Here is a 20,240-nt window from a genome sequence, read left to right as displayed (position 1 = left end):
GGGGAATTATTCCTAAGTCCAGAGTGAATGACCTTGTGATCCACTTCAATTCGAATCATCAAATCAAATAACCTATCTATATAAAATAATTTTTGTCAACTAGGTATTGGTATTTCTAGTAATCCACTATTTACTTGGAGCCAAACACCGGAGAAGAAGGGGGTGATGTTCACCACGAGTTAATCATTCATCGATCCTGTCGGGCTGCACTCGCCTTCGGATTTTGGATGTCTGCTTTCCAATATTTTTTTTCCGAGCACTAGTCAAGTGAGAGCTACTGAGTGACTAAACAAGATACTAGCAAATTTCATACTACTCCAGTATTCAATAATTTTTGAGTCTATAGACCAAAAATAGGGTCCTAATAGGAGATTTAATCCTCTATAATCCTAAAAAGGATTTGAAAACCTAAATAATAATCTTAATAGATATCCGGTCCTTTTAGTGTCATCTAGAGAGATTACACAAATCCATATAATATTTATTATATATGCAATACCTATATTAACCTTCGGTTAATATCTAATCGTGATTTTCCTTCTAAACCGTTTTAGATTTCTCTCCATATTTATCTCAACTTTCTCTCTCCAATCACGTTCTTTATGTAACTAACAACTCTCTCTCTATAATTCCGTAACCGAAATCCAGAAACTTTCCCATTACCTCTCTAAAAATGAAATCATCATTAAACCTTCATTAAACTCTCGCCCAGCTGTAAAAAACTCCATTGATTAGTATTCAATCAAGAGCCATCATCACAAACTCCATTGTCATTTACAGTTTTTACTCATCTTCTCTTTATTCTAGCCACAACTATTCAGGTTTAACATCTTATGTACATTTGCTTATAGTTAACGATTCATATTGAAGATTTCATAAATATCAAATGATCGTCTTTTCCATTCATCATTTACAATGAATCTGTATTGCTGTTATTTTCCATAACTAAAGTGTTATTTCATGTATTTGATATCTCTGTTTCATTTTTATTGAATCCATGTAATCTAGATCTGATGTTTTCATTCAAATATTTCGATTTCTCACAGCTAATATTATCTTCACATCAAATTGAACTGATAGTACAGGTAATGTTGGGTATTAGATTTCAGTCATTTAATCTCAGATCTGTAAAGAAAATACTTGGTATGTATTATACATTATGTATAATTTACGTTACATTATATATATTTTTTAATAATATTATGTTGTAAATAACATGTACATATATGTAATTTATCACAAAGTACGCATACTTTCTTACATAGTTGTCTATAAAATGTTGTAATAGGTATAAATTACAATTTTACATGCGACAAAGTATGCGTACTTTATTTACAAATGAATGATATTCTCATACATACAGATATAAGTACGTATTTTGTTCTTTACATTTTCAATTGTTTTCGTATCAAAACAATTTTTCTGTTTTACAATATCAATAATTATGTTTTACAGAACAGATGGAGATTCAAGCAGATTTATCATTACAAAGCAAGAAGACGATATTAAAATCTGATGGTTGGGATAAAATGTTTACAGAACCTGGTCAATTATTTCCCGGGGGTGCTAAAGCATTTCGATTTGCTCTTCGTCAATATAGTATAAATACTGGCCATGATTTTAAATTTATTAAAAATGATTCGAAGCGGGTAACAGCTGTATGTCCTGTTGAAGATTGCAAATGGAGAGTACATGGATGTGCGCCATTGAAATGCGAATCCATGTTTATTTTGAAAGACATGGAAATGAAACATGACTGTGAAGATTTCATTAAGAAGACCAAGAAACCCAAACTAAACAGTTCATTTGTTGGGAAACTTATTTTAGATGATGTTACAAGAAGCCCGGATCGTTCGACAGCAAGTCTGAAAAAAGACTTCTTGAAAGATTATGCTGTCCAACTTCCATATTACTACACTTATGAGGGGAAGAAAGTAGCAATGAATGAAGCATTTGGTCAAGAAGGAGACTCATATGCAAAACTTAGATGGTATGCTGATGCCTTTTCACGTACCAACCCAAACAGCATAGTACAACTTGAAGTTGACGATGTGTCTCGGAGATTTAAAAGAATTTTCATTGCACCACATGCTTGTATAGCTGGCTTTCAATATTGTCGACCAGTTTTATATGTGGATGGTACATTTTGCAAGACTCGTTTTAACGGTTGTATACTGGCTGCTGTGGCTAAAGACGGTAACAATGGTAATTTCTGAACATTCTTTATAAAATTCATCCAAATTAATCTATAAAAGTATCTCATTTTTCAACATCATTTTCTATCATTTTATATAGATTATTTTACATTTACGATAAAGTATGCATAATTGTACATAATACTGTCATACTTTATTAAGGTTTCATACTTTAAAGTATGAATATTATGTAAAATTTACCATACAATATGAGGATTTTACATAAGATTGCTTGATGAATATTTAAAGTTTCATACTTTCACTTAAATATTTACAAATTACAGGTCTATTTCCGTTAGCATATTCTGTTGTTGATGTTGAGAATGACCAAAATTGGGACTGGTTTCTAAGGCATTTGCGCAATGCTCTGAATATGGAAAAGACGTATATCTTTATTTCAGACCGTCACAATGGTATAATCAACGGTGTCAAGAACATTTTCCCGACAGCACACCATTCCTTCTGTGTATGGCATCTAAGGAACAATCTGAATTTAAGATTGGCAAATGGAGCTAGAAAATCAAAATTCTTCCAAACATTAATTTTCAAGGCTGCTAGAGCTCTCCCCGAATCTGAATATCACGCAACTATTAATCAGATGATACAAATGGGTGGTTCAAAAGTTGCAGCATTTTTTAATTCCTTAGACCCTGCCTCTTGGGCAGATGCTTTCTTTCCCGGTATAAGGTACGATCTGATAAATAAGTGTATTCATTTCATTTACTATATTGATAATTTATGTTGACAGTACATATTGTACCGTATACAGTTTTGACTTTAAGTAACAAATAACACGTATTTTACACCGAATATCCGATAGTTTATGGAAAAGTATGTATTCTTTTTGTTAAAAATTATCGACTTCAGGCTGAAATATTTAAAATTTATATACGTTTTATTTGATACAGATACACGGCGATATCATCTCAACTCTCAGAATCCTTTAACAATCAGATTCGACATGCTCGTGGACTACCAATTACAGCAATGTTGGAGGCAATTCGTATTCATATAATGAACAAAATGAACACAGCAAGGGAATTGTCTAAAAAATGGACGACGTTCTTGTGTCCAACCATAACTGATTTGTTGAAAGCAAAACATGATAGTGCTGCAACCTGTAATATTGCCCAGGCTGCCCCATTTATATTCGAGGTTTACTCAGAACCTTCTCATTGTGTTAATCTTCTACAGATTTCTTGTACTTGTAGAAGGTGGCAAGTTGATGGTGTTCCTTGTGAACACGCAATGTTGTGTATTAAAAGCTTGTCTGAAGACCAACAAGATTGTTTTTACGATCCTATTTGGACAACGGAGTCTTATGTGAAGACTTACCAGGAACATATAATGCCTATATCCAATGTTGATGAACCAAGGATTTTTGATGAAGCCACCAAAATTCTCCCACCGTTGATTCGTCGTAGACCAGGTCGTCCAAGAACAGTACGGATCGAGAGCTCTGGGAATATGCCAAGAAAATTAAGGATATGTGGTAGGTGTAAGCAACCTTCATACCACAATCGGAAAACATGTAGGGTAAACATCTGATGTATTTAAATATATGTTACATAACACTTGCAATCCACATAATTTTCTAATATGCAATCGTTTTTTCCTATGTTTTGTTTCACTATTCTATCTTTATTCTCTATCAGAAGTTTTTTCTCTACATGAAGGTTATACTTGCCTAACATATGTGGTGTATATGTTAGCAAAACCAATTACACAAAATACAGTACAATTTATGTATTTTGGTGCAAAATTGTTAAAGTTTTTACAGAATTTAAATTTACATAACGTGTTCTGGTTAAAAGTTCTTGTTTTGTTTCATAAATTTACTGTTATTTATTCTTAAATATTCATACTTTGTCTCATGTTGTCCGTACTTTATTTCATATTTCTTACGTGTTTACTACATAACACGTTATTTATCAAAACGTTACTCATGTTTATGTAATAAATGAAAGGAAGAAACTTGATATATTTCAGACATTTTTTAACAAATATGAATTTTTAATTAAAAATTACAGTTTCAACCATCAAAATATTTTATACTTCAAACTGGCAATTGTAATTCATTACAACTAATTTTAAATTTCAAAACATAAAACCATACTTTAATCTAAACTATATTAAAGATTTTTTCCACAAATCTCTGGTTTCATTCAATAGCTCGTACGTCAGTTCCGCTCTTCTACGCTGAGCTAATTCAATCCAATCTCTTGCAAGGTATTCCTCCGGTACTGCCCATTTGTAATGTTTCATAAACACTAAATCCATATGAAGCATAACAAATAGTCCACAATCCGCACTGTCAATCATTGATATAAAATTTAGTATGAAACCACAAAATAATTTATAAACTATGTAACTATCTGTATGCATTACAGTAATCTTAAAAATGTGAAATATTATGTACTTACTTTTCTCCTTGTTGATGATCATACGGCGTCTTCGAAATCTTACATTTCTTCTTAAATTCAGGACTCACATATTTTGTTTTGTGGAGCACATCTAATATGTATTGTCCATATCTTGCAGCATTTTCTTCACATTGTTTACGTAGCTTTATGTCAAAGAACAACGAGTTGTAATGGGTCCAAGACTGATCAAAATAATCAAATACTAACAAAGTCCAGTGAATACCCCTACTAACATCTGTACTCATCGCATGACACATTGGAGCCACTATATAAGATATAAGCCCTCTTTCAGCCTCCTTTAATAACCGTCCGGATAGGTGGGGGTCTATGTTTGACTGGGCTGACTTGCAATTTATCATTGTCTGTCAAATAAAAAACACATACTGTATAAAAAAAAACAGGTACACTGCTATAAAGTATTCATACTTTACAACAAACAAAACACTTGAATCGAATAAAGTATACATAGTTTTCTCATCATGCAAACCTTTTTAGTTGACAAAACATGTAATTTATACACATAAAAACTTTTCTATTATGAAATTATGACTTCTGTAATTAAAACTTACCCATAATTCAGATGCGAGAACGAAAACTTGTCCAGCCCCTTTTAAAACTTTTGAAGATAGATGCTTTGACCACCAATTTATAAGCTGAGCATCGGTTTCACAGTTCATCATAAGCCAATTCACCTCTCTTCCTCTAACATCACTTGTTAGATTTGATTCCCATACAATTGTTCTGCATGTTAATTGTTGTTAGTTTAACAGATTAATTTATAGCAAAATATTTATAATATATTATATATATTAGATTATGTTTGTTACAATCATCATAATGTAACACAAACAACAAAACATTTCATAACATATTGAAAATGATTCGAAAAACTTCAAATTCATTACTTCATCTTCACTCCTTGGTTGAACTCCTCAAGCAGACCCTTCTCATTCTGGTTCACTTTCTTCCAAACCTTGCTCTTCTTCCAGTTGCTAAGTGGTTCATCATCATCAATCGAAACTCCCTTCCCCTTTTTATCTTGTTCTTCAACATTGACTACCTCCTTTTTCCCAATTTCCTTCTTTTTATCTTTCTCGGCCTTTTCTTTTGGCTCGGCCTTTTCAGTTTGTTTCCTTGTTCTCGGAGCTTGTTTGATTCTCTTAATAAGAGAATTCTGTTTAGGTGTTTCACCCCCATCAACTGTTCTGTCCGATCCACCCTTAATAGCTTTTGATTTTGTTCTCTTCTTCTTTACTGATGTTGGAGTAGTCTCGACAAAGTCATCATCTACGAGTCTTTCTGTTTCAGCATTCTCTTCATATGCTTGAGCAACTTGAACAACGTCGGTGAAGTCGGGTGCATTTGTGAAATCTATTCCCAAATCAAAATTGGGAGTTGAACTATATTGCTTCTCTTCCTCATTAGGCACCAACACAATGGCCGTGCATGGCACGTTTCCATCATCAACTGAAAACAACAATCATATAAAAAAAAATGGATTCATCACTAAATTGACATATAAATAATATATAATTTATTTTGTGAAAATTATATTTTATGTAAAGTATCCATACTTTACCATAATGAGTAATATACAAAAGTAAAAGTATGAATAAATACTGACCTTCCTGTTGTTGTTCTTCCACATTTTCATCTTCCTGTACTTTATCATCATGTTCTACTCCATCAGACATCTCATCATTGACATTTTCTTTATCCCCAACATTATCTACATCCTCATTCTTGTCCCCATTATCTTGACCCATTCCTTCATTATGATAATCATCCATCAATGATTCCTCCCTCTTTTCAGAATTTAGAAGTAACTTCAATTGTATTACTTCATTCCTCAAACTTTCAATTTCCTCATCCTTTTTCTTTAATTCTTCTCTTTGATTACTTACTTCTCTACTTAGGGCTTCGATTTTCTCCACCCTATTCAACTCTTCATCAAAAGGTATATCCACAACTACCTTTTCTGTAAACTTCAACATTTCTTTCTCTTCTTCACTCACATCATCCACAACATCCTCATAAACCTGCATGTAAAGAGTTACATAAATCACAGGGTGTTCTTTATATGCATTCGAATAATTTATCATAAATTATATGTAATGTATGATAAATCACATATAATGGAAAAAGAAATACAATATATTTATAAAGAAATTATACTTTAATTAATAAAAGTTCACATTAAAAGTTGGTTTTACCTCCTCGGGTTCAAGACCAGCTAATTCATTTTCCATTCCATTCTTGAATCCATCAACAGACCACCTCAAGAACCTTGGGGTTCTTGTTTCATTCAGTGCATTCTTCGCATACAGATTAGTATGCATACACACCCAGAACTAAAGAAAAAAAAAAAAAAGTATTAAAAATTACTCATACTTTATAAGAAAGAATATGCTATTTAAATAACAAATTAATTCAAAAAAGAATACTCACAGGTAACAGTAACAAGCAACCAGATGCTTTGGTGGGGTCTTCTGAATGCTTCTCGATCGTTTCCATCATATATGAATGTATGGCTCTTGGCCATGACACCCTGTTGATTGCTCTTCTAGACTGGATGTTCTTATAAATACTAGGCAATACAGTGAAACCAGCCAAAGTAGCAAATAGGAAGCTTGCCGAAAACATCATAATTAGAAGTTGAACAAATTCTATTGCTGGTTCACTGTTCCTTACGCATTTGATTAGTGCATTCCCAACAACAGCACTTGAGAGACCCATATTTTTGTTTCTTGATGCTTCAAGTGTTTCCTTGAAGTATTTGTTCAAGAAAGCACACTTCAAAGGATCTAGGTCATTTTTCTTAGGGAATGCCTCATATTCAGAACCCTCCATTGGCATTCCCAACAACAAAGATACATCTTCGGGTTTGAATTCTAACTCTTTACCCCCAATAACAAATTTCTTTGTCGATTTTTTATATCGACAAAGAACATCCAAAATGGCAATTGTAGGACGAATAGTATAATTCTCCCTTAATATCGTACCTTCTGCCATAGCATCAAACAATTGACTGAAAGGAGTTTTGCTAATCTCCTCCTTCATTTCTTCAGTCATGTAGGTACGTATGCTATTGATTAACTCTATTGGTTTGCTGAGAGTGTATCTGAATAGTGCCGATGTTTTTTGCACCGGTATTAATTTCTGTTCACCTACTATATCAATCCACTTACTAGAGCTTCCTTTGTCCTTAATCTTCAAACTTTTTGAACTACCACCAGTCTGCAAATACGACAAAAAAACACAATTGTAAACCGTCAGCCATTCTTCATCTAAAGTATGCATACTTTAACTAACATGATTGGAAATTTGTTAGACAGAATGAATTCTTTAAAGTTATATCCCAAATTTGTACATCAAACTAGGCATAATTTGTTAAAAGAAAAAAACATATATGTATGTAAATCATAATTTATCATTCAAAATAACAATAAATTAGAACAAATTCCAGATACTTTACCTCAGATACTGATGTTTCTTTTGTTTTCGATTTCTTCTTAACAACTACTTCTTCGACAGTGGCATTTCTCTTCATAGGACTCCTTCTTAATGTGCCTTTTTCTTCTGTAACATTCGCTTTAGATTTCCCTTTTGGAGCCATTATCAAACTATTGCTGCAATGTAAAGGACATCTCATTAAACCCTAAACCAAGATCAAATATTTCATTAAACCATTTTTAAGAAATATTGTTTAATTTTATATAAATTATCTGTTTTTTATAACACAAAGTTATCTTATTATTAAACAGGAATAAAAGTTTAAAAAGAATATTTAGGTTTTTCAAGTAAAACAAAAGATTTTAATGTCGATCCCTTCTTTGTAAACATCTAAAGATCTATTAATCATGAGACAAAATCGATTTTGTACCCCTTTTTTAAATAATAACGAACGAAAAAACCCTAAATCTGTCTTAATCTCCTTTAAAACGAAAACAAACATCATATCTAGAGAGAAATCTTTACCAAAATCAACAAAACCTCTTCAATATGAAGTTAAACTGACATGCAACAACTATTTATAACGATTTAAACTGAAAGAACAAATCGTTTCGCTTTCAATCGATTTTATAACGAAAAGGGGTTTACTTTACAACTTACCTTTTCACCTGAAGCGATTCTTCAATGTAAAAGATGAATGGAGAAGATGAAATGATATAAACTTTCGGGGTTTCTAGATCTATTTAGGGTTTATCGATTCGATCTTCTGAAGAGATTTGATGAAAATAGAAATCGGGTATTTTAGAGAGAGAAAATGAATTTATGAAGGGATAGTTAACACTTTCTGTTTCGGCTTCCTTAGTACGGCCCGAAATCACGCCCGGCGGTTTTGGGAAAGTTTCCCAAAACCCTCGGAAATTCAAATATCCCGGGTTTTTTAGATTTAGGATACATTGGGTAATATCCAAAAAATTATCCATACTTTATGCCCTTCTTTTAAAAGGACTAAAAATCCATAATCTAAGAGGAATGGTCTATAAACCTATTATCAAAATGATTTTGGTCTATATACCCATGGACTCAGTATTCAACCCCACTCTCCCCATAAAATCCTCTCTCTCACTTTCTTTGAAATCCTCTCTCTCACTTGAAAGGATAACAAAAAAACCTCTCTCTCTCTCTATTTATCTTCTTATCTGCTCTACTTTCTTCCCTCTCTCTCTCTCTAAACCCAAACTACTACTACCACAATAGAGCTTCACTATTCTAAGCAATCATGGCTGTCTCAACCTCGTCATCTTTCTTCTCCCCTCTTCTTCATCTCACCAACAAATCATCATCCCCAACTTCTCTCTCACTCACATCAACCAAACCTCTAAAAAGAGTAGTTAACCCTTTTTCAATTAGGGCATCTTCTCACTACTCTTCCTCCCTCTTCTCTTCTTCTTCTTTCTCAATTCAAAACAAGAACAAGAAGAGAGCTACTAGTATCGTCATCACAATGAGCATGGAAGCAGGTGTTGGAGTCATGGGAACCAAACTAGGTATGATGACTTACTTCGACGAAAAAGGCAAAGTAGTTCCGGTAACTGTAGTAGGGTTCCGGGAAGGTAACATTGTTACTCAGATCAAAACTCAATCTACAGATGGATACGATGCTGTTCAAATTGGGTATCGTAGAGTTAGGGATAAGAAGCTTACTAAACCAGAGATTGGCCATTTGAATAAAATTGGGGCTATTCCAATGAGACATCTTCAAGAGTTTCGTCTTACTGATATTGAGGGTTTTGAACCTAACCAGAAACTTGTTGTTGATGAAATCTTCAAAGAAGGTGATCTTGTTGATGTCTCTGGAACTACCATTGGAAAGGGTTTTCAAGGTATAATACTACTTCAACTGTTTCTTAAATCAATTGCTTTCTTTCTTTCTTTAATCTGTGTTATCTATTGTATATTCTAATCTATCATGAAAAAAGGGGCCTTTTTTTTAACACCAAAATGACCTTGTTCTTATGATTAGTGTATAAAGTAGGAATTTTAGTTTGATGATTTTGGGGATTTACTGTGAAGATCCAAGCCTTAGCTCTGTTGTCCCCGCTTTTACCACCTCACTCATGTACAGGGTTTTGTTCTCGGCAAAGGCTCCACTGCCCCCAAAGGCCTTGACACTTAACCTTGAGGGTTCGCCTATAGCTCAGGCTCTAGACACTCTTGTGAGCGATGTGGAACAATTACATTTACTCTTTAAAGTTCAAATGGGGCTATAGATGGATAAATAGGAGTGACATTTTCAGCTCAAAGAAATGTTTGGCCATGGAAGATATAGTCGCATTTCTTGTAGCTACTGATATGCTGTGGGTATTAGGAGCAACAATGGTGAATGAGCAACCATTTCATAGCTTGGTAATGACTTTGTAGAGAATATAAAGCATTTATACCTCAAGACCCGAAATTTTTGTAGTTTGTAATGGCATGAGGAGAAAAAACTGTAGTCTTTTTGTCTTTCCAAATCGAAGTAACTATGATTCCATAATAGTGTGGCAATACATTTTAAGGAAGAAATGTATAAGCACTAGTCTGGACCGACTGATCCATGCAAGTAACTTGTGGGTTGGTCGGGATTAGGAGTAGATCAAGCTGAAGCAGAGCCTCATCTACTTCGTCCTCGCTAATCCGGCCGATATTCCCCATTTCCTCGAAACGTTCGTATAGGGCGCGTCGGATTACCCCGGCCCAAGAGCTTCGCCCTTGTTCCGAGATAAACAAATCCAAGAAGCTCTCCGTCTCTTGAGAGGTGGTAGAACTCGTCGTAGATGCGTTCTCCTCGATCGGAGACGAGGTCGAAGTAGATGTTCCAAATGTTGAGGGAGGGGAAAAGAAGGCTCCTTCCGTTTTTTCCGCGCTTGCGGCATCATTGGAAAGAGAAGTCGAACCCGGCTCCTCGCCAGCACATTCCGCGATGACGAAAAAGCCCGAAAGCCCTATGCCGAACCCCCAAGTTAGTTCTCATGTATGACACATATTTATGAACAAGAGTTAGTAAAACTCAGCCTAGTTACTTGGCTCAAGTTGAAACAGCCCTGATTCGGTCCAGAGCGAATTCTGCCCCAAATTGCTTAAAATTTTGGTAGCAGCTAATAAAGAGTTGCTATTTACTGACAATAGTAGCTGGTTCCGACTTATGGGATGTATGTTTCACGCCCCATATTGCGTATCAATCAAGTTCAATAGAAACAATTAATTAAGGTATGATTAGAATATATCCTTTTTCTCACTTGAGGTCCATTGAATTTGGAATGCAGGTGGAATCAAAAGGCATAACTTCAAGAGAGGTCTAATGACTCATGGTTCTAAAAGTCACAGAGCACTAGGATCCATTGGTGCTGGAACAACACCAGGACATGTATATAAAGGAAAGAAAATGCCCGGTAGAATGGGAGGAACAAAGACCAAGATTCGAAAGCTCCCAATTGTCAAGATTGATAACGATCTCCGTATCGTCATGATCAAAGGAGCACTTCCTGGCAAGCCAGGTAATCTTCTGCGTATAGCACCTGCAAAAATCGTCGGCAAAAATATCCCAAAGAACTAAATTCGGTTAGCCCTCCATCTCTTTCTCTTGATTCTTCTTCTTGCCTTTTTGCATTTTTGCCTTTCCTTTTCTGTTCTTTTCTTCTCTCTGTATGAAGATAGTGGATGCTCTGCCATTTGATTAATGTAGATTGATATGATGTTAATTTTGACTCTTCAATTTTAACACCTTCCATTTTTCTTGTCTTCCATTTCTGTGGAAGGTGGTGGTGTTTGTTTTCTTCCCATTGTCTAAATCTGACTGACTCAAGTAAGGTTAGAGGGAAAAAAATCTGAAAACCCGAAACCCAGCAAGGACACCAGGGTCCTTTAGAACCCACAGACACCCGAACCCCGGCATGAGTGACTCAAGTCAGCCATTCAAATGACTAATGAGTTAGAACATCACAAGTCAGATAATAACATTCTACAATATAATTCTAGTCAATTCAGAGCTCGAGTCAGATTTCATATCTGACATAAAAACGCTATCCACAAGTAATTAAAATTCTGAGAACACAAGTTAACCAGATTTTAAAGATAAAAACAACTAACAAATGGCATTATCTAAAAGAAAAGACAATCTAGTAATTCCTAACACAAACACCAAATAATGGAAAATTAGAATCTACCCTAATACTTAAGAATCAAATCAATACAACTAGATAAACAAATAGAAAACAACAGCCATGCTTCCAAGAAGAGTAATGAAATAAGATCTAACGGACACCTTAAAGGATGAGGAGTTAGAAGTTGGAGGTCCTAATTCGCTTGAACCCGGACTAAGCCCACCGCTGCTGCTGCTACCGCCTGAAGCACCAGTACCAGTTGATGGTGAAGGCGAAGGACTAGTAGTTCGGGTGTCAACTCCTCCTGGATGCACCATGACCCGGATAACAACTCTCTGACCAGATTTACAGTGTCCATCTTCACCACTAATGAAGTAAAAGAAGCCATATCTATCGAACCGGAACAAAGTATTACCATCATCATATTTTGCAACAGGATTCGTAACATTACAGTATAAGTAATCATCGCGATTTACTACAAGAACAGAGTCATCCTTGTACTTGAAATCTGATCAAATAGAACAAAACAAACAAGCACAAGATTAGAAGTACAACTGGGTATTTATGTGATGTCTGACTTGATTGAATAACTAGTAATTTGTGGTCGAAAAATCCCAAAGAGAAAACCAACACTACAAGTAAGAAGAAACAAACTTACAAAGTGTATCTCCAATGTGAAATCTGTTAGTTGCTGCCCATTCAATATAAGTTTGAGTATCATTTGGAGGGGGAATGACCCAACCATTTGAACCACCAATTTGAAACTGAAAGGCTGATGAGTATGATATTATCATCATAGACAGAGAAACAACAACAATCCAAGATAATGATGAGTGAGAAAATGCCATTATTATTACACTGTTTAATTATTAATGTATTAAAGCAAGAAGAAGAAGAAGAAGCAAATTCGAGAGGGAAGAAAAGTGATTTTCCAATTTATAAATTATAGAGAGAGAGAGAGAGGGTTGTACTTGTGAGCGAGTGAGTGTGTTAGTTGGTTTTTATTTTCTCTCTCCAAAAATGGGGAAGTGGGGGGCGTACCGGTACGTTTCTTTGATGGGGCACGTTCTTTAGAATAGCTGACACAGTATGCTAATTTGGTTGACTTACTTTTGACGTGGGTGTAGGAAATCCCACGAACCAATTGCACGTTCCTTTTTGACCTTTGACGAAAAATAACGGTCAACCCCCCACTACCTCTTCACGTTTGACTTTTTTTTTTTTTTGTATACAACTGTTAATATTATGGAGTTTGGATATGGCTCTAGTGAGGTGATGTAGAGTAAGGTTAGGTGACAAATTAAATTCTTACAAAACTAGGGCGAAAGTCTAACTAAACGACAGGCTTAAAATTCAAATAGACTACTGGTCTAAAGTTCACCTAACTACTTAGTGTATATTCAATTTCAATATTTTTGAATTTATATTTGTATGGGATCGAACATGGAATTTTCATACTGCAAAAGAAATGCACTACTAGCTGGGGGCTACTAATCGTTAGCAATATTTTAATTGCCTGCAACATACAATTTTTCGCAGATGCCCAATTAAGTTTTTTTTAGAGCATCATGTTAATAATGGTTACAATCATCTAAGCTCTCATAATTATATCTTTCATAGGAAGAAAAAGAAATTAAACTAAGAAAATAACAATTGAACAAAAGCATAACCAATTATTGTTCATTTGGAATTTGAGATCTTCTTTTCTTTCACTATATCAATTCATATAGTTTAACACTTTAAATGTTGATCAGAGGGAGACGTCTGATGTCAAATTTTATCTCCCATATATAAAAGAAAAAGAAAACATTTGTATTAAACTTTACAAAGAATTGATCACTATATTGTTAAGGTATTCAATGTCAAATATGATTTGGCTCCATCATCAAATAGATTTCTCAAATTTATCAAGCTTATTCACCCTTTGCATTGACCTAATAAGCAACCCCAAAAAAACACCTGCATTTGTTTTATCAAATTTTCGAGGTTACTAAAATACCCATTATCGGAAATTTAAGAAAGCAGAAATATAAATGTATATATACTTACTAGCACCGACGAAAGCTCCATTAGCAAGACCAATGCTGCCTTGGTTGCTCATAGTTACCCCAATATTTAGTAGAGTACCTCCTATGACTGTGTACAGTGTCGCCATTTGAAGTATATTTGCCTTTCTAGCTGCTCTTTCTGACTGTCAATTTTACATTCTCAAGTGATAAGATTCGTGTGGAGATGGTTAAATTCAAAATGAAAAGAAAGATGTATGGCAGTGCTTGTATTTGTAAGTCAAATCTTACTCAAGGTTTGAATCGACTTGAGTAGGCTTTCAGAATGTTTATTTTTGTGTGACTTGTATAAATGATCATTAGGTTGATTTTTCATTCAAACGATTCAGATTCAAACAGTGAGAAGAAAGCAAAGACCATCCAAGTGTTGTGCTAATTACCTCAAGAACTCTGACTCGGAGTTTTAAATCTCCCGATTCGAGTTCTTTGACGAATTCTTCGATGCGCTGAACTCTATATGGCATTGATATTGTCGTTGTTCTGGCCTACAATTTTCAAAAAGGAGAGGAGTATTAAGTTGCAATGCCAAATTGAATAAACTATATATGAAGATGATTATTGTGTTGATCACTTCAAGATTTATACTTACTTCATTTGCTTGTTTCCTAATCCCTTCCACTAACTGAGTCCCACTTTGCTGTTCTTGTCGTATATCTAGTAGCTCCTGTGTAATTTGTTTCATAGTAAATGGATTTAAAAAACGGCTTGCAAATTGAAAACACATAATCGAATTACAGAAAAATTCATACCTGTGCATAAGGTGCAGCAATCTTTACAAACGAAAAATCTGGATTTAGTATGTACCCAATTCCTGTAAAAAATACATTACCATTTAGGAACTAACCTTCGCTCTACTTCTACGATTATCCTTATGTTTCGCCCGCGCTATAGAACATTTGTTTTGGTTAGGCCGAGCTCTTCAAAATGAGCTCTCGGTAGTGGTGGTACAATTGTTGGGCAGTGGTGCTCGGAGTTGTGGTGGTGATACTCCATCAATGCTAGTTACAGAATTATGAAAGTAAGAGTGCACCTTCAAGTGTTGAAAACGCTCTGATAACGAAGGTAAAAGTAGATGGAAAGCGGAATGGTTGATCTGTTGCAATTGCAAACAAGTCCTACAACATAAACCAACACAGTTTCGCATAAGCAAACGTTCGTTAAAAGAGTATAAAAACATGTAATTTCACTTATATGAAAGTTATAAAAAAAAAATTGTATTTCACATACCTCACCAATTGCATTTAAAGTTGTTTGCTGATCCGGACTTTGGTTAAGTAAATTATCCAAGAAAAACTGCACCGAGCGTCTAACCTGAGTAACAAGCAACATTTCGTACTTAAACCAAACACTCAATCCACTAATAGATAAACCTAAAAAGGAGCTTAAAAATAACTATAATCTAGTCTATTTAGCGGATAAACTCGATTATCATATCGAATAATCTGAAACGTTAGCATACCGATGATAAGTCTCCAGTGGGTTGGAGTGCTTCAAGATCCACCAAGCATTTTATAACCTCCATGATAGAAATTTCGAATCTAAAATCAGTATGATCGAAGCTGGATTATTTTACAATATTCAATGGGTAGAATCGTAAAATAAGATCAAACCTTTTTCGCATCTTTTTCATAAACTGCGTAAAATAGCTCGAGCAATCTTTCCCGAGTAAATGATTTTATCTCTCCCATCATACCAAAATCATAGTAAATAAGGGCCTCGTCGACGTCAATAGCAAGATTCCCAGGATGAGGATCAGCGTGAAAAAACCCGGTTTTCAGTATCTAATTTAGTAGCCAATTTGAGTCACTCATATTAGTTTTATATATCAAAGACAATAACTAGTTTTGCTTACAATGAAGAATAGTTAGGTTATTTTACCTGAATCAAGTAAGATTCGATAGAACGTGAGGAAATAAGAGCACGATTGTAGCCACGGGCATCTATCATATCCAACTTATTTATCTTAACACCTACAACCTCAAATTGAACTTAATCAATGGAGTATGAATACAAAAAAGAATGCAGTAATGGCATGTGATCGATAAAAACGGAACCTGGAACGTATTCTAAAGTCAAGACCTTCGTGGCTGTATAATCCCAAAAGACCAGCTAACAGGAAATGAAAAAACGAAGAATTAGTATATGCCCAAGGCGAAGTATATGATAGGATTGATGTATGTATGAAGTACTAGTTCTGAGCGAGAAACATACAGGTACACGAATCCACTTTGTGTTTCGAAAGTCCCGACGAAATCTATCAGCATTTCTCCCTTCATTTATGTAATCAATTTCTAAATACAAGATCCTGAAAGCGTTACAAGAATGTCGAAAATAGTAAGGAAAAATATGGGATTCTAATCGACTTCTTTCTTAGTTTTGTTATCGTTAAGTTATTTACTTGGCACATTCCTCATATATACCCATCCAGTCCCTTGTAGGACCTCCTAGAGTTTCACTTCTTTGAAAGTATTCGGCAATTAGCTTCAAATTTCCTGGAAAAAAGGCGAACTTCAATGAGATAGTCACAAAAGATATCGTAAGATAAAACTGGGGCATAAATGTGTCTTTACGGGCATTAATTACCTAAATCGATATCGAAGAGTTTCTTGAGACCAGGCCTTTGAACTTTTACGACTACTTTTTCTCCATTATGTAGTATAGCTCGATGTACCTTGAATCGATTTTTATGTTAGAGAAGAATATATGAAAATATATAAGCACCGGAGATGAGAAAAATACCTGACCAAGACTAGCAGCAGCTATGGGCCGATCTTCAAATTCCTTAAACAAAACGTCAACTGGAGCTCCCAATTCACTCTCTATGAACTGTCTAGCTTTCTTCGACGAAAATGCAGGGACTCTATCCTGTGTCATGTTAGATCAGAGCCACTGGATGTTATACCTGTTAGAATCTAAAGTAATAGATTAAAGCTTCTACGGATTTTTGGGTGGCTCTACGAGGAAGCCAACCACAGCCGAGTGTGGCTCACACCTGACCCATGATCGAATTCCTATTCTGATCTAACTATGTAGAAACATAACGATAAGTTCTCTGGATATTTTAAAAAAGAAAGGTACCTGCAGCTTGGCGAGCTCTTCCACAAATTCTTGTGGGAACAAGTCGGACCTTGTTGAGGATAATTGTCCGACTTTAATGAACGTAGGCCCAAGTTGCAATACTCGTTCTCTTAACCATGAAGCAGTTCCTCGTCTTCTGCTTTTCTAAATATCAAATACAAGTATCAAATGTCATATAGAAATCTTACTCGGAAACTTAATACAAGTCACCCAAACTAACCTGCTTATCCTCTGTGAAGCCACCAGCATATGCCCATTTTGCATTATCTAGTAAGACACGAACACGAAGAGAAAGCACAAAAGACCAAACGTCGATAGTCCTTTGCCAGGAACTATAATTTTCATTTGCCCAACTGAAAGTCTCATCCGAAGGCAAAACCTTTAACTCCTCCATAAAGTCATCATTAAAGGACACATTTCTTTGAGTCTTAACAACATTTGGCGAACCACTTCTTTTAACTAGGTTTGCTCCATTAACTACCTTTTGTGAACCATTAACTATTGCTCCGTTTATTGAAGGTCTCTTGTTGTTAACTACTTCTTTTGAGGGTACCATTTTTGTTGCTCGCCCATTAGCAATCGGTGTTCCATTAACCGTTCCCTTGCTTCTCATTACTTCATTAGTAGATACCATTTTAGTAGTTCTTCCATTGATACCTAGCCTATTGGAAGATTCTGTCTGCCGCGCTTTCACCCGAAAACTATATCCTCTACTAGTTTTAGGACAATGGGGCGAGAGCTTCACAAGTTCGGGTAATAATTTTTTTATCGAAATTGAGCTAGAAAAACCTAAATTATCTACTAATCTTCCTTGATCTACCTGCTCCAAATTGCGGCAATAACAGCCATGTGAAGCTAGTATTGCCACCATTGGAGAACGAAAAACTACCTGTAACTACAATATAATAGAAAATTCACAATCAAATATTCCCAGCGAAAGATCACGAAAGGCTCTATATAAGACATGAGCATTAAATTTTCCAATGAGAACTAAGAATCATAAACGGCAGTTTGTTTTTGTCCAAGTCAGATATATAATCTGACCAGGGCCGTGCCTGAGAATTTGAGGGCCCAGTGCAAAATTTTAGTTTGGGCCCTTCGTATAATCAAGATATAAAAAATTACACACGAAATGATAACGAATTCAAAATAATTTGACTATAAAGATAATTGATCGTTTATTTATCAACTCAAAATGTATTTGAAAAGCATTTGAAGTAAAATAATGTTAATTCAAATTTTTTCTCCTTGAATTTTTTAAAACAAAATCATCAATTAAATGTTCGTAATCAATTTTATCTAGGAATCCACTTTCAATGCTGAGCAAAGCTACTCCATTTAGAATATCTTGCGACATGCTTGATCTCAAGAAGAGAAATAAAAATAGAAGCAATTAACAAACATTAACAATAGCTAAAATAGAATCTGACTCGAAGTTTGAATTGACCTGAGCTGGATTTCAGAATGTTTGTTTTTTGTTTGGCTCGGCCGAATGACTGATTTGGGTTGATTTTGGGTCCATTTGATTATAGAAAGTCAGATTCAGAGAAGGAGAAAAAAAAACACCTTAAATTCCACAATAGCTAAAACAAGGTTAAAAAACAAACATGAATCACAAGCTTGAAGTTCTTTAGAAGAATGAAGAAAGGAAAACAAACTAAAAAGAAGCAATTAACAAACATTAACAAGAAATTTAAACAAAACCATTTGAATAATTGATTCAAATTAGAGCTAGAATTATACTTACAGAGTGAAAAAAAAATTAGGAATTTTGAATCTTCAACTCTGTAGGAAGAAAGAAAAAAATCATAATTAAATTACAAACTTCTACTTAAAAAAGAGAATGATTTTGAGTTAAAATCAGTTACCCAATTTAGATATCTGTGATTAGAATCTTCTGAGACAAGAAGAGAAGAGAGATTTTTTAGCAAAGAGTCAGATATTTGCAGAAGAAGAAGAACTGAGGAAGGAAGACTTTTAAGGTGAAAGAAAATACTAGTAAAGAAATATGGAGTGTAGTGGTTATTCCACCACCACAAGGAGTTTGGACAAAATGTGGCTAGCTATATGCCTATCCAATAAATTACTGACACGTCAACGAAAAAACAGGTCTTTCAGACTTATGGAACACGAGTGAGATTTCAGTATGTTTGTTTTTGTCTGGTTCTTGTGAATGGTTGATCTGTAAAAAAAAAAAAAAAATTGGATTCATTTGAGAATAATAAAAAAAATAACACAACCTTAGTGTGAAAGAGTTATCGGATTTACTCGGGGCGAGTAAAAATGGAAAGGTGTAGGTAAAAGATTGATCAACTCATCCCCAACCATCCCCAAATGCTAATTGGTGAAATTTAAGATTTAGTAACTATATTTTCCACTATTTTCGCGAGTTGGAAATAGGCATCTCTATAAAATGTTTCGAATGAACGAATTAGATGATCTTGTATTCAATTTGTTTGCCAATCTATTATAGTTGTTTTAACAAACAAATGGGGTCCAAGGAGATATATATTCTCCTCTTGTTGAACCTATAATGTTTTTTTTTTCTGATTCCTACGCATTCTACGGTTCCACCAAAAACTCCCCCGTCTGGGCGTACATTAATTGCAGTTTCCACCATTTGTCATCGAGAGTTAAGCCATGGAATTTTGCAGCTACCAAATGATAATATTCTAGTGGAAGTAGAAGACAAAAACCTATTGAAGCTTGATATCTAAACGTTAGTCATAAACAAAAAGAGAGTGAGTGGTGGTAGATCAAGGGTGAGCTATCTATTTCAATATAATAGATTATTTACTCCACACCAGAAAAAGAGGAGACAACAAGTGCAAATTATTCTTTCAACAAAAAAAAAAAAAAAACAAGTGCAAATTATGCAACCACCAC

The 20,240-nt window shown here is 34.7% G+C and overlaps 5 protein-coding genes across 7 annotated transcripts; 2 read left to right on the top strand and 3 right to left on the bottom strand.

Moving 5' to 3' along the window:
• Positions 1-108: 108 nt before the first annotated feature.
• LOC147560657 (Ribosomal protein L3 family protein) lies at positions 109-11,808 on the top strand. The gene is made up of 3 exons (XM_086664447.1): positions 109-320; positions 9,156-9,951; positions 11,374-11,808. The coding sequence occupies exons 2-3, from the start codon at positions 9,348-9,350 to the stop codon at positions 11,661-11,663; spliced, it is 894 nt and encodes a 297-aa protein (XP_086520573.1). The 5' UTR covers positions 109-320; positions 9,156-9,347; the 3' UTR covers positions 11,664-11,808.
• On the top strand, positions 1,461-3,793 carry LOC147560659 (uncharacterized). Its single transcript, XM_086658060.1, has 3 exons — positions 1,461-2,205; positions 2,480-2,882; positions 3,104-3,793. Exons 1-3 carry the CDS (start codon positions 1,461-1,463, stop codon positions 3,741-3,743), a joined length of 1,788 nt encoding a protein of 595 aa, XP_086514186.1. The 3' UTR covers positions 3,744-3,793.
• On the bottom strand, positions 4,769-8,168 carry LOC147560658 (uncharacterized). Its single transcript, XM_086659301.1, has 8 exons — positions 8,094-8,168; positions 7,067-7,855; positions 6,832-6,969; positions 6,243-6,657; positions 5,524-6,085; positions 5,188-5,359; positions 4,842-4,980; positions 4,769-4,800 (listed from the first exon to the last, which is right to left on the bottom strand). Exons 1-8 carry the CDS (start codon positions 8,166-8,168, stop codon positions 4,769-4,771), a joined length of 2,322 nt encoding a protein of 773 aa, XP_086515427.1.
• Positions 11,809-12,173: 365 nt separating the features above from the next.
• On the bottom strand, positions 12,174-13,218 carry LOC147560656 (early nodulin-like protein 6). The gene is made up of 2 exons (XM_086664448.1): positions 12,869-13,218; positions 12,174-12,718 (listed from the first exon to the last, which is right to left on the bottom strand). The coding sequence occupies exons 1-2, from the start codon at positions 13,056-13,058 to the stop codon at positions 12,303-12,305; spliced, it is 606 nt and encodes a 201-aa protein (XP_086520574.1). The 5' UTR covers positions 13,059-13,218; the 3' UTR covers positions 12,174-12,302.
• A 658-nt stretch (positions 13,219-13,876) lies between these two features.
• Positions 13,877-19,797, bottom strand: LOC147560655 (protein ACTIVITY OF BC1 COMPLEX KINASE 7, chloroplastic-like). Of its 3 annotated transcripts, none has more exons than XM_086662787.1 (19): positions 19,223-19,797; positions 19,102-19,139; positions 17,575-18,249; positions 17,355-17,498; positions 17,016-17,141; positions 16,860-16,947; positions 16,675-16,768; positions 16,488-16,581; positions 16,331-16,385; positions 16,155-16,246; positions 15,887-16,057; positions 15,736-15,792; positions 15,504-15,587; positions 15,307-15,391; positions 15,026-15,087; positions 14,866-14,940; positions 14,657-14,761; positions 14,260-14,401; positions 13,877-14,169 (listed from the first exon to the last, which is right to left on the bottom strand). In XM_086662787.1, exons 3-19 carry the CDS (start codon positions 18,223-18,225, stop codon positions 14,096-14,098), a joined length of 2,199 nt encoding a protein of 732 aa, XP_086518913.1. In that variant the 5' UTR covers positions 18,226-18,249; positions 19,102-19,139; positions 19,223-19,797; the 3' UTR covers positions 13,877-14,095. The 3 variants fall into 3 exon arrangements, with proteins under 3 accessions (XP_086518913.1, XP_086518914.1, XP_086518915.1); XM_086662788.1 differs by having other exon boundaries at positions 17,575-18,243; positions 19,223-19,769; XM_086662789.1 differs by having other exon boundaries at positions 17,575-18,243; positions 18,802-19,139; positions 19,223-19,391.
• Between the last annotated feature and the right edge of the window lie 443 nt (positions 19,798-20,240).

The sequence above is a fragment of the Eschscholzia californica genome, unplaced genomic scaffold, assembly GCF_041429995.1.
Source record: "Eschscholzia californica isolate CP2 unplaced genomic scaffold, dmEscCali1.0.p SCAF_2, whole genome shotgun sequence".
Lineage (NCBI taxonomy): Eukaryota > Viridiplantae > Streptophyta > Magnoliopsida > Ranunculales > Papaveraceae > Eschscholzia > Eschscholzia californica.
The sequence above is the reverse complement of the archived record's forward strand: the minus strand, read 5'-3'. Positions and strand labels throughout refer to the sequence as shown.